General features: G+C 42.1%; 1 protein-coding gene across 1 annotated transcript in view; it reads left to right on the plus strand.

The window, feature by feature from the left end:
* The window catches only part of BRAT1 (BRCA1 associated ATM activator 1), a 191,940-nt gene that overhangs the window by 49,250 nt on the left and 129,066 nt on the right, over window positions 1–13,624 (plus strand). The window contains exons 2-3 of the mRNA XM_086940635.1: window positions 3,883–4,025; window positions 9,590–9,744. Coding sequence (XP_086796761.1) covers window positions 3,883–4,025; window positions 9,590–9,744 — 298 coding nt within the window. The remainder of the gene's footprint in view (window positions 1–3,882; window positions 4,026–9,589; window positions 9,745–13,624) is intronic.

Raw genomic sequence — 13,624 nt, forward strand, 5'->3', positions numbered from 1 at the left:
CTTGCACCAGAGGGATTTCCAGCCTCAAGTGCAATGACGGCCTGGAGCTGTCCTCGGCACCAAAGGAGTTAAAATAACAATACTATTTACAATCCCTCTGCAAGGTGGACAGCCACTGCTATTATTAGTGTCCTTTTTGCAAGCATATGCCAGCCATATTTAAATGGAAGCATGTTTTCTTTAGGTCGAGCCTAGACGCAAGCAATGCGAAGCATTGCTGCAGTCTGCTCGTTAGGTCGAGCCTAGACGCAAGCAATGCGAAGCCTTGCTGCAGTCTGCTCGACAACTATTGTCTCCCGTTTCTGGGAATGTAGACACGAGTCAGACGCGCGCTTTTCCATTCTCAGTTTTGACCGTGGGAGCGCACTTCTGAGACGCGCTTGTGCAGACGCACACACAGCCCCTGCTTTCGCTTGGCTCGCATGCACACACACACACACACACAGCCAGCCCCCACCCCCCTGCACACACACACACACACAGGCGCGCGAACACATACACACGCTGCCGCCCCCCCACACCCCCACCCCCCCACCCACCTGCACACACACACACACACACACACACACACACACACACACACACACCCAGACACGCACACACACAGGCACGCACGCATACACACGCCGTCGCCCCCTACCCCCCCCCCCCTGCACACACACACAGACACACACCCCGCCCCATGCACCGGGAGATCTGCCATACCCCGAATCGGTACTTACTGGTTAGGCGCTGGAGCGGTCAGCGGAATCTCCACCTCTTCCTTCTCGTACTCCGGCCCGTCTAGAGAGTCCGGCTCCTCTGCAGCTCCGGAGGCTCCGGGTGGAGGAGGCAGTAGTGGGAAGGCGGGCCCGGCTTCAGGGGAAGGACCGATAGGATCATCTCCCGCTGGGGAAGAAGGTGGCGAGAGTGGCTGCAAAACCGGCAGCTTCCCCCAGACTGGGGGCGCATCCCCGCCATCCTCCGCCAACATCGTGTTGGATCTAGCCCTGATCTCTTGACTGGGTGAGAGTATTCTGCTTAATTCAGAAACTCTGTCCATCACCACCCCTTGTTGTTAAATATTTTGTCCACCCTAAGCGTGGAAGGGTATACTCAGATGTGAGTCCCTTGCTCATTGCACCATCAGGATTCAAGCAAGCCGGGCCCACGACGGCTGAAATGCCCGAAACCGGTCCCCGGAAGCTTGTTTCCTTCCCAGTGTAAGAATTGGCTTGGTAGTTTGGTTTGCCCTGTTCCCATCATGCACTGGGACAGGAACAGACTAATTTGCATATAGCCATGTTCTGAGCTGGGATGGTGTAGTGAGCTAAAAAACGGTGTTGGATCTAGCCCTGATCTCTTGACTGGGTGAGAGTATTCTGCTTAATTCAGAAACTCTGTCCATCACCACCCCTTGTTAAATATTTTGTCCACCCTAAGCGTGGAAGGGTATACTCAGATGTGAGTCCCTTGCTCATTTCACCATCAGGATTCAAGCAAGCCGGGCCGACGACGGCTGAAATGCCAGAAACCGGTCCCCGGAAGCTTGTTTCCTTCCCAGTGTAAGAATTGGCTTGGTAGTTTGGTTTGCCCTGTTCCCATCATGCACTGGGACAGGAACAGACTAATTTGCATATAGCCAGGTTCTGAGCTGGGATGGTGCAGTGAGCTAAAAACGGTGTTGGATCTAGCCCTGATCTCTTGACTGGGTGAGAGTATTCTGCTTAATTCAGAAACTCTGTCCATCACCACCCCTTGTTGTTAAATATTTTGTCCACCCTAAGCGTGGAAGGGTATACTCAGATGTGAGTCCCTTGCTCATTGCACCATCAGGATTCAAGCAAGCCGGGCCGACGAGGGCTGAAATGCCAGAAACCGGTCCCCGGAAGCTTGTTTCCTTCCCAGTGTAAGAATTGGCTTGGTAGTTTGGTTTGCCCTGTTCCCATCATGCACTGGGACAGGAACAGACTAATTTGCATATAGCCAGGTTCTGAGCTGGGATGGTGCAGTGAGCTAAAAAACGGTGTTGGATCTAGCCCTGATCTCTTGACTGGGTGAGAGTATTCTGCTTAATTCAGAAACTCTGTCCATCACCACCCCTTGTTGTTAAACATCGCAGGGAGCGGCGGTTGCAGGCCCCCAGTGTAGGAAACAGGCCCAGCGGTGCACACACTGGGCAGGGGGCACTACCAGGAGCGGAGTCTTCCAAACGGACAAGAAAAAGGGGACGAGACCCACGACGCGCAACACGGCTCAGGGAGGCGGTGCGCGCCAGGCCTCTGTGGCTGCCTGGAACGTGTGCGCGCGCTCCCCAGCCTGTCGCGAGCACGCCTCCTTCTGGCTACTAGCTGTGCGTGCACTGTCCCAGCCGCCGCGGTCACAGCGGGCCGCCTCTCCTCTCCGCTGGATTCGCATCCCGGGGTGGGGTGCGGTTCATAGGTTCTATCTGCCTTCCCCGTTGAAAAAGAGGGCTCTTCCCATTCTTTTCATGTCCGGACTTGTTATTTTTTTATACTCAACATTTGTATAGCGCACTGCTGCCACTTTTGCATTCTCGAGTCGAATCGCTCACTCAATCATATTTCGTTTCAAACACTGGAGCAACCTTGCACGGTTGGAAGTATGCGTGGTTGCAATGTGGCTAATCAGCATGGGAATATTAAGGTGGCCTCTAGAACATTCTAAGTGCTACGTCAACGCGTGCAGATTGATCGTGTCCTTAAGCTTAAGGGCCTAATCAAGGCTTTATCAATTCTGCAATATGAACGTCACGGGCTTGATTACAGCAGTAGGCCTGCACATTGATTGTGTTAATTGTGCACCCACTCATTAGCATTAGCACGGGGTGGGCTAATAAGCAGATCCTCATGTAATACCCGATTCCTTAGAATGCAGAATAACATGCTATAGCCATTCCGATGTCTGCAAAAGCTCATATTTGCTCTTTCGTCCTGTCATTTACACAAGGTTTGACTTGTTTAGTTACAAGAGCCAATTTGCTCCCGACTTTAAGCTATTGCCATTATAAATTACAATAACTTTTATTTAAGTAATAATTATTTAAAAAAATTACAAGCCATTGTTATTTGAAATATCAATACATCTAAGTCACGTAAATACAAAACATGTTGCATTACAAATGCTATAGGTGTCAATTTGCAAAAATTAAAAATATTGGCATTGTAAATGACAAAGCTATTAATTTAGCTATTTTCAAAACCAACACATAAATAAAAAAAAATTCATTTACAACACCAATAGCTCAAACTTTCCTACTGCGAGACCTATTGCATTGCAAATGCTTGTTTCTATTTGTATTCTTTTAATTTATTGTGCATATATTTTGAGTTTGTGTGTGTTTCATTGGGGTTGTGTTGGAGGGTGAATGTAAGAATTAGTCGATGGATGGATGAATGAATGAAAGCATGGGGAGAGGAGTTGGCCTAACGCTAGGACCTTGGACCTGGGGAACTGGGTTCAAATCTCGGTAATGAAGCTAAACATCCTGTGACTCTGGGCAAATCACTTAATCTCCCTTGCCTAACAAAAATGAATGTGTGTCCTCATGTAATGTAACTAGTGCTATGTAAAGCGCTCTCATACCCGATTCGGATTCGTGTCAAGTTTGCGCTATATAAATCTCTGCAAAAAAAAAAAAAATACGATGAGTGATAGAGTTCAGTATAGTGACTTAATGAGTGCCTAAATCCATCATTGATGCAGTACGCAATGCATTCATAATCCTGATCTGTTGGCTTCACCAAAGCTTGTTATATACTTTGCAACTGTTCAAGTTAACAATTGCTTAATCTGATGTCTACGTACAGTTTTAACGTGCTGTATGATGTTGAGGAGAGACGCAATGAGCACTTTTCTAATTTCTATCCATCACCTCTGCAGAAATCTGAAGCTCGTCATGGACCAAGAATGCATGCAGCTTCTGCCGGCTGTCTGTACAGTTCTGGCAGACTCTCGACAGCCACTATCAGATGACACATGTCTAGAGAAACTACTCGACTGGTTCAGAATTTTAGTTGAACAAGGTAACTTGAATTTCTAAATTCTTCTGCATTCCTCCTCAGTGACTTGCGTGTGTTTGTGTGCAAGGACCTATTCATCTGTTGAAAAGTGTACTTTATTGTAATACCTTTGTTTGTGCTTCTGGTACTTGACTAATATTTGTAAGCTTCAGATACTGACCGTTTTAGCTGTCTGCCTGAACCTATACTTGGGAGTGTGCTTTGTACCCTTGAGTTGTCTGTCTCTCGTCCATGCTCCTGGTTGGATGGCTTTCCTAATTATTCTTGTATTTGCCCCACCCAGGAGCTTTTCGTTCTCAGTGTTTTGATTTGATGGCGCGTATCCTTACACTTCTGACGTTGGACCTTCCATTGCAGTGACCCGAGTGACTATTTTCTCTGCCTCCTCTCTCCTCCTTTTTTTCTTCTCACTCCATCCCTCCTCTCTTAATAAAAAAATAAAAAAATCCCAGCGAGGACGTAGTGTATGGGATTTAATAAATGGTTGCATCATAAAAAAATCTGCTTCAACATGTTACATAGCCAGGAATAAATTGGGTTTTGTTTGTTCTAACGTATAATGGTAAGCACTCATAAACTAAGCTTAAAAAGATGTAAAAGATGTAAACTAGTGCTCACTTTTCACTTTAGACAGGAAAGAAAATTTAGTTCAGAATTTGCATCCAATCGAGCCTTGGAGACATTGAAAGTCACTCTGTAAATTAATGCTTCATAACATGAACCCATATGCTATCAGTAGTGTCTGTCTTCTAACTTTTTATTAATCTACTTGTCGGTCCGCGAGATAGTCTACTGAGGTCAGCGAATCGGTGTGCATTCTGCAGTACATGTCGAAACTCAACTGTTAGCACAGGCCTTCGTCCTACGAAATTGGTATGAGTGCAATTGAGCTGAAACACTTTTAATAATTTGACAGCAGTAAACTGCAAACCAGTTGAATAATTTGACAGCAGTAAACTGCAAATCAGTTGAATAATTTGACAGCAGTAAACTGCAAATCAGTTGTAGGAGATGGTGTTTAAAAACAAATTAAGTTGTGCAGGTTCTTGTCTTGGAGCAGGCTAAGGACAGTTTTGAGCGACAAAGGAATATGATAGGTAATGTTTTGACTGATGGTGATTTTTTATATATTTTTTATAAATTGTATTAATAGTCTTTTTTTTGGGACAGAGGAGTTGTAGGTTCAAGTGTAAAAAAGCAAAAATGCAAAAAGTTTTTTGTTTCTTTAAAGTCAGGTTCAATTGCATTTCAAACTGTATTATTTGGATACCCAGAAATAGGCAGCGTATGTGTAATAGCACAAAGTAATTCCTTTCAGAAAGTACACAGTCCACATCGTTAACTGATAGTAAGTTTGGGTGATTTAGACTTCTCTCATTTGGCTATATAATTCTAGGATGAACATTGAGTTTAGCTTCCTTCCAGATGACCTAAGACCTCCTTTCACCTCCACTCCTTCGTCCTCTTTCATTCTCTCCTGCACAAACATGCCACATGCTCTTCTTACTTGGACTACTTCCATTCCTCATTCCATATTCTTCCATCAGGTGTGTTCCACCAACCTTAGTCACTCGCATTATATGAAATTCCTCTGTGCTATCAAGGTGTTTATATGAAAAGGTCATACAAGCTAATGACTACATGAAGCGTAGTGAGGAGATGTTAATCCAACTAAGTGATTACATGTATGGATTTTTTTTTATAGTGCACCCTATGCAGTTGAAATACAGTACCTGCACCATTACACTCTACTTGCCCACCTTGTTTGCACCCAAGTAACTGGAAATGCAGTCTGTATCATATAATTGAAAAATCAGTTTTTCAAAGGCAAGAAAGGGCGTGTGTTTAAAATTTTCTATGATCCGGATTCGGGAGAGATTCTCTAAAATTGTTCTTGTTGACATTTTATTTTTTAGTGTTCTGCTTGACAGAATGAATGTTGTTTTGATTGTTATTTCCTTGGACATGGGCCTGCTTAGAGAGGGATGATGGCACTGAGGTATTATAGGAGAAAGAAAATGGCTGATTTCTCTATTTTGCCTTATAATATGGAAGTCCTATGTAGACATAGATATGCTGGTATCAAGCCAAATTTTGGGATAACCCTTCACCCTATGCTTAGATAAAATGTATGTAAATTATTTCTTTAGTGGATATCCTGAAAACATCCCATTAATTTGGATCTACATTGGACCCCCCAACTTCAAGGAGTATTTTTCCTGTCTAATGTTGTAGTTGTATAGAAATCTTTGCAATCACAACTGCAGTGCTATGACTGCGAGGATCTAGAGAAACATATCTAACTCTGTAATTGTAAGGAAGATATGGAGTCTTGCTGCTGGTCACTTACAGATATGTGGTAGAATTCAAACTTGAATCACGAGTTTAACTAGGGCTAAAACGAAGTTTTGAGAGTTTCCCAGTCTTAAACCTGACTCTCTTAAAATAATTTGGATCGTTGATTCTCGCTAGAATTTGTATGGATTTAAGACCCAACATAAATTGGTGAAAGTAATATGGATTATTAGAATTAAAGAGGCTGCGAATTCGGCCCAAAAAAGAAGCATAAAAGTAAGTTTTGAAATCCGGGAAATTTAGACCACCTTTAATAGGTGTTAGTTTCAAAAGGGAAAGCGCTCTACGATTTTTTTATAGCCCCAGATAAAGGTACCAAAAATACCATCCAACTTTCTAAAGAATAAGTTGTTAATAAGCAACGGAATAGACCTAAATAAATAAAGAAATTTGGGTAAGATATTCATTTTAATAAGGTTCATTCGTTCAAGCAAATTTAGGGGAACCTTATGCCATTTTTTTCAGAAGCACTGTTGTATCCCTTAGTAAAGTATCATAGTTTAGTGCCTTAATATCCCTAATATTAGATGTTATTTTAATGCCTAAATAAGTAGCTGTGTGGCAGATACCAATGACTGGGACTTGTATTTTATGGTTTACAATAATTTGCTTTTTGTTTACATTTAATGTGTATCCTGAAACCATACCAAAATCATCGGCTTCTTTTATAATCCCAACCATGGCTTCTGCCACATCAGTAGTGTAAATTGCAAGGTCGTCGGCATAAGCTGTAATTTTAAGAGAATGGATACCATGGGTAAAAGGTTGATGAATGGCTCCATAGAGAGGGCAAATAAGAGTGGAGACAAGGGGCACCCTTGGCGAGTGCCTCTTAAAACTGGAAAACTCCGGGACATTAAATTAGCATATCCTATTTTCGCATTTGGACAGTCATAAAGTGCTTGTCAGGTTTAAGACTGCTAAAGACGCGGTCCGCATCTGGAATATGATAATGGCTATTGATAAAACCTCGTTTTTTCACCCTAAGGTAACATTGTGGAAAAATCCGGGTTTACCCGACATTTTTAGCGACTCCGTGGGGAGAATTTGGGCTAATCAAGGAATAACCCAGCTGACGGACTTATATGGTTCAACAGGCTTTCTAGAATTTGATACCCTTAGATTACTTTATGGACTCCCCGAAAACATGCGATTTAAATATATGCAGATTCGTGATTTTTTTATTGGTAAAATGAAACTTAAAGAAATTTCAGATACAGAAATATGGACATGTATTTATGGGGAAAAAAATAAAGCTATAATTAGTCTAGGGTATAAATGCTTTAGTCAATTTAAAACGGACGACTGCCCTAAATTGGCGCAGAAATGGATTTCTAAATTAGGGAAGTGTATATCTCCAAACAACATCTCTACATTTTTTCATAATAGTAATAATTTGGTTCATTCATCCAGTTTAAAGCTTCAAGCCTGTAAGACTGAATGTCAATTGTATTACACTCCGCTTCAAATTTCTAAGTGGTCAGGAAATAACACTCCCTACGACCGTACAAAATGTCCAAAATGTGACTTGTTTGCGGCTGACCTGGAAGATAGGATTGTTTCACGCCCTACTTTACATACATTTTGGGATAATGTGGAAAACGTTCTGAAACAGAAACAATTGACATATACTTAATTATCAGCTGAGATGATACTTCTAGGAATGCATCTAATTACTGCTCCATTTAGGGATCTGTTGTTTATTTTAATATCATGTGCTAGATCGGTCATAGCTAGGGCATGGATCTTGGATAAACCACCTCATATAACGGAATGGTGGCGGTTGGTGAAAGAAATTTACGATATGGAACTTTCCCTAGCTAGAATACGAGGCAAACGCTCACTTAAGAAAGTTGACAAAATTTGGGGAATATTGTTTCCATTTATGAGTTGATATTTATTAATTTTTTTAACAAGTGTTACGCACTTACTTGTGTATTGAATGATTTCTTCTGCAACTGGTATAGGACTTAGTACTTTATGAATTCTGGAATTTTTTGTTAATGTTCTGTATTTAGTAATAAATTACTCCTGTAATGATTGATTGCTTGTGTTGTCAAACATTTTTTTTTTTTTTTAAAGAGTTTCCTCCTATACCATATTTTCAGAATGAGCTGTGTCTGTAGAGGTCTGTGAAACAATCTGCTCAAGACTGCTGATCGAAGAATGTTGAACCTCAATTCTTTACTTTTTACGTCTTGCCAACGGGCATTTTCAGCTGTGTATTGACAATCGTATCTTTTGCATCTGGTATAAACTTAAAGTGAGCTGTATCTGCCCCTAGCTCACTATTCTAAAGCTTTTGTGTATATTTCAGTTCCCTGCCCCTATTTCATTGGATTTTCTCCATATTCTGTGTTTGTCCTGTCGTAGGAGCTTTTTGTTCTTACTTTGTTTTGGTTTTTGGCTTTGTTTTGTCTTTCCATTCCCGACCTCACATGCTTGCACTGCAGTGCATGAAGGTGTTTTTTTCTACCCCTCTCTCTCTCTCCCTTGTCCCTCACCCTCCTTAGTGGCCCCCTGCTCCTTTTAATAATCATTAGCATCTGCCCTAAGTCCAGAATGCTGCTGTTTCAGATGGTATCCATCTTCAAAGATGGCTGCCCAAGGGTGTGCATGCAAAACAAGCGTTTTCAAAGCCAATTGCATCATAGTTGAGATCTACTGGTTTTTCCAATGGTTGCTGTCTCTGCTTCAATCTTTTTTTGAGTATTCCATATGGTGATTTTGAGAATGAATCCTTTGTGTTGAGTCTAACTTTGCCATATTTTCTTTATACGTATTAACCCCTTCCATGCTGGGCCGTTTCCGCCGCTGTGCGGTAAACAAAAGAACAGGGCGGGGCCGTGACGAACCCCAGCCGTCATCAGCACACGAGCGCCGCAGAGCGTGACGGCTGGGGTTCGTCACCAGCATGGAAGGGGTTAATATTGCATGCCTGCCATTAAACCCAATATGCCTTCCCTTCCTTAATAATATAACAAGAAAATAGACAATAATAGATGAAAACTGAGTTGTACATTGCAGATACTTTTGTTATACTGCCCAAAATGAACAAAGGAATATGAAACCCATTTCTTTGCCCAAGTGTAGAATGTATTCCCTTTTTCTCGGATTAATACAATTATAAGTTGAATAAAATTACTGTATCTGTTGAAGTGTGAAGACTTTGATTTTATAGAAACTCATTGCTTGTCTCTATGATCCCCTAGGATCTGGTGACCAGATGTTACTTGAAAATCCATGCCTGACAGAGTTCATTGACCAGGTGCAGAGGCTGGAGGACCCCGACCCCAATCTACTCTCATTCACCCTTCGATTGATGGGAATGTTTGCAGCCTCTGACAAGGGGTTCCAACACTTTTCAGTATGTACATTACTTTAACTCTATGGCACTTCCACTGTTAATCAAGCCTCTCAGTATTGGGTGGCATCAGTTTTAAAATGTTTCAAAAATTAATTTGAGTATACATGATGCTTGACATGGCAAGCTGTTGAATTACACATTTTCAAGGGTAGGCACCGTATGTCAGCTTTGTTTGAAAATATGTACATGAATATTGATATGCTCTGAATGAATCAGAAGTGTGCCCCAGTGAACATGAAGGCTAATGTTTGATCCAGGTGGGTAAATGCAGACATTTGCATGGTCTCTGAAAACCTGTGCTAAATATTTACTTAACACATATACACATTTCTTCAGAAACGTGGGTTACATTACTTTGAAATACAGTTAGTTACATACATAATAAATGTATCTTGTTATCAGAGTTTCCAGATTTCCCCTAAAATCCAAAATCGACACCATTTTATGAATTCATTAAAACATTAAAAAAGATTATAACAAGTATTATGCTTAACTGTATAATAGCTTCATGACTTCCATAAGTATGTATAACATTTTTATTTTATAAAATGTGGGCGTGCGTATTTACTTCTTATTACTTTTAAAGATAGAAAAACAAATAAATGTATATTTCCTCATAACCAACGTTTGCAAGCTTCTGGATCCAAATAACAATTTATCTATACATTGTTTGGCAACAGCAAACTCCTAGTTTTAAAATGGAAAAAGCAAAAACTCTTCTGTGGAGATTCAAATCTGACTTTAGATAATGATTTATCTATTGTTGATTTGAAATTTCTGCTGACAATGCAGATCTGATAATTGCCTTTCAATGCGCCATATCACATCAAACCTCAACTTTCGGATCCGCTGTCCAATACTTATGTCAATGACCCCATTAGATGTCGAGACATAGACCACCCATCTATTGATCTGTAACATTTCACGGGCTCTTTGCTGTCTAGTGATTCAATTATAACTTTACCGCAGTCCATCATTAAATGTCCAGGATGCAATGTCAAAGGAACATACAGTTGTATTTTGCTGGTAGTACCAAATTTGTACCTATTGGCCTTTTCATTTGAATTGTACGTAAACCAAATCTAGGCATAAGAACTAAATTGGAAGACATTGTACCATCATTTTAGTACGTTTGTTTTGTGCTTTAAGGCTGGGAGTTGTGGTTAACAGGGACTCATCGCAGAATAACATGTAATATAAGATGGTTGTCTGAAAATCTTAAGTGTGGCCTATCTTATGAAATGAACATTGGATTTACAGGTAAATGCCGTGGGACCACTGCCTGCTCTTAAAAAAATATTTAAAATGATTTTATTAACATTCACAAAGGGAAAGGGGTCCCTTGGGGATCTCTTCCCATTTGTGAATAGCTTACCACCTACTTTAAGTAGGTGGTAAAATGCGTATGTTTTGCGACTGCATTCATGGTCACAAAACATTCATTCATACTGTTAGGATTCTCTTTTTGGAAGGGATGCCCTAAACACGCCCCTTCCAAATACCGATTCACAAACCCATTTTGCTGCATCAGAAATGCATTTTATGCGTTCGCAAATGGACCGATTCTGAGAATTGGCCCGTTCGCGAGGAGCAAAATGCATGATGCATCTGGCCTTATTTACCAACTGGTACAGAAACATTCCTGCATAGAGGAATCACTCAGGATCTCAGGAAATTGTGTCATGTGTATAGCATTTTACATATGTGTTCTGTGATTTGAATTCGATATATCAGACCAGAATTTCTGCAGAGGCTTGTTAAAAAACAAATTGTGTTGGCTCTTTCCTTCTATACTGCTTCTCCACAGCAATGCACCTGTCTATTTGTTCATCTATAGCAGGTGTACCCTAGAACCTGGCAGTGCTTCTTTGGGCTACTATTGGTCCATTATAACGGACCAAATACACATTCTTTGCTCCATTTGATTAGACAATATTCTCAATAGTTTTGTATTCATTCTTTCCAAAACCCTCTTCTGGAAATCTCCCAATACATTCCCAGAAATGCCTGAGCCTAGGGTCTGACCATATTATGTGTAAAAATGTACCCACCTGCCACCTTTTGAAGGCTCAGAGGTCTGTGACTAGACTTCTAATCTCAGCTGGACCTAAGAAGACCTAAGAGGACCTAAGAAGACTAGACCCTGTAAAATACATTCCATTGCATCAGTGTAAACCAGCGATCTTCAGACTTGTGGATGCCGAGACCCCCCTGTCAAAATTTCCAGGCGTAAGAACCTCCTTCTGAAAAAAAAATTCAAAAACTTGGTACTCCTCATCACCGACAACCACAAACGCCTCCAGTTCCCATGGCAAATCATTTTTACGGTGGGGAAGTATTATTAAACAGTGTTTAGCAAATTAAAGGTTTGTGGGTGACTCAAGTTTAGAGTCACAGGCTTACTACACATTTCAAACCAAAAATCTCTAAAAAGGCAGGGCTACTGGAATTATGAGGCAAGTGAGGACTAAACTATGCCACAGTTTTAAACTTATAAAGGCCGAGCTTTATAGGTATTTTGCAAGGTATGGTAGTCTACCTGTACTTGTGCGTCCTGCAGACAATATTTGTGGTAATCGCACAGAAATTAAAAGTAAGAACTGTCCACCAGACTGTAAAACAGGTCTGTAAGAAATGGGGGGTTACCCAAATCTCCAAGGGGGTAGCATGGCATCAAGCGGGCAGGCCAAACTTCGAGGACTCACGCAGTATCCACAGACGACACACCAATCACACCACAAAAGAGTCACGACACCACCTTTGGTTGGAAAAAGATTAAGTTTAGTGATGTCTCCAACCTGCAAGGTAAAAAGAAACAAAATAGTGGTAGTCACAACAAGGCGCCAACTGGCACCAGAGCCAAGTACTTCAGAGGGGGATTATTTACATGGGACAAAAAGGGCTGAGTCCATAGTCCATACTGCAAGGAAAAAAGGATGGTTAACTAAACCCTAGACCTGGAGCCAATCTGGCGGCTCTCATCCTTAGGGGGTTGGCTGAAATTGTAAGTTGCAACATTAGCGTAAGTACACCTCATGCGTGACAACGCCCACCCAACCCCTGTAAGGGAAAAACATCATATAATACCAGACAGAAACACCTGTAATAAATCAGCGCGGCTGATCCCTTAATGTGGGCGGGACCTGGGGCCTGGAATCACCTTTCACCTGGCATAACATTAAGCATGTCACCACAATGCAGCTTAGTCCACTAATCCTCCCACCGCAGGAGTAAAGGGGGGTAGTCAACCTCTCAATACCTTCCCCTATTACAACATTTCATCAGGGGTGCAATTCAAGGATCCTGGTAGCTTACCACCCTGAACATTCCACAAAGCCCGCCCCTGCAAGGAATGCAATAAAGAGGTGCTCAATTAGCATTTCCCCGAACCAGCACCTGCACAACATTTCATTAGTCGTGAATCAACCAACAGGCAGGGAGGAACAGGTAAGTAGGCACCTTTCCTCAAGTATTTACAAGCACCAGGCTTCGGGCAACCTTTCTTTAGGCCAGGACAACCACTTCCTCATGACAGGGTACACATTCCCCTAATCAAGAAGAACATTTCCTTGGGCATTAGATGCGGACATCGGCACTAACTCATGGGTGGACAGAAGGTGAACCTGGGCGTCTGACCACTAAGCCTAACTCAGAGCATCTAGCCTGAAGACATGCTCGTTCTGTCCCAGTTCAGGGGGAGGGGGCCAGTTCCTTCTCTCCAGGCCCTTACAGTTCCGCTTAGTCCCACCACAGGGTTAGTCCGGGCTACCACCGTGGTATCTGGGGCCAACGGGGCCCAACTACAAATGTCCACGCTAAGGGGAGGGGGGGGCGAGCACCGACCCTATGCCCCGTTGCCCTCTTCACCCCACCCCCACAC

This window comes from Lissotriton vulgaris, chromosome 10 (assembly GCF_964263255.1).
Source record: "Lissotriton vulgaris chromosome 10, aLisVul1.2, whole genome shotgun sequence".
Classification (NCBI taxonomy): domain Eukaryota; kingdom Metazoa; phylum Chordata; class Amphibia; order Caudata; family Salamandridae; genus Lissotriton; species Lissotriton vulgaris.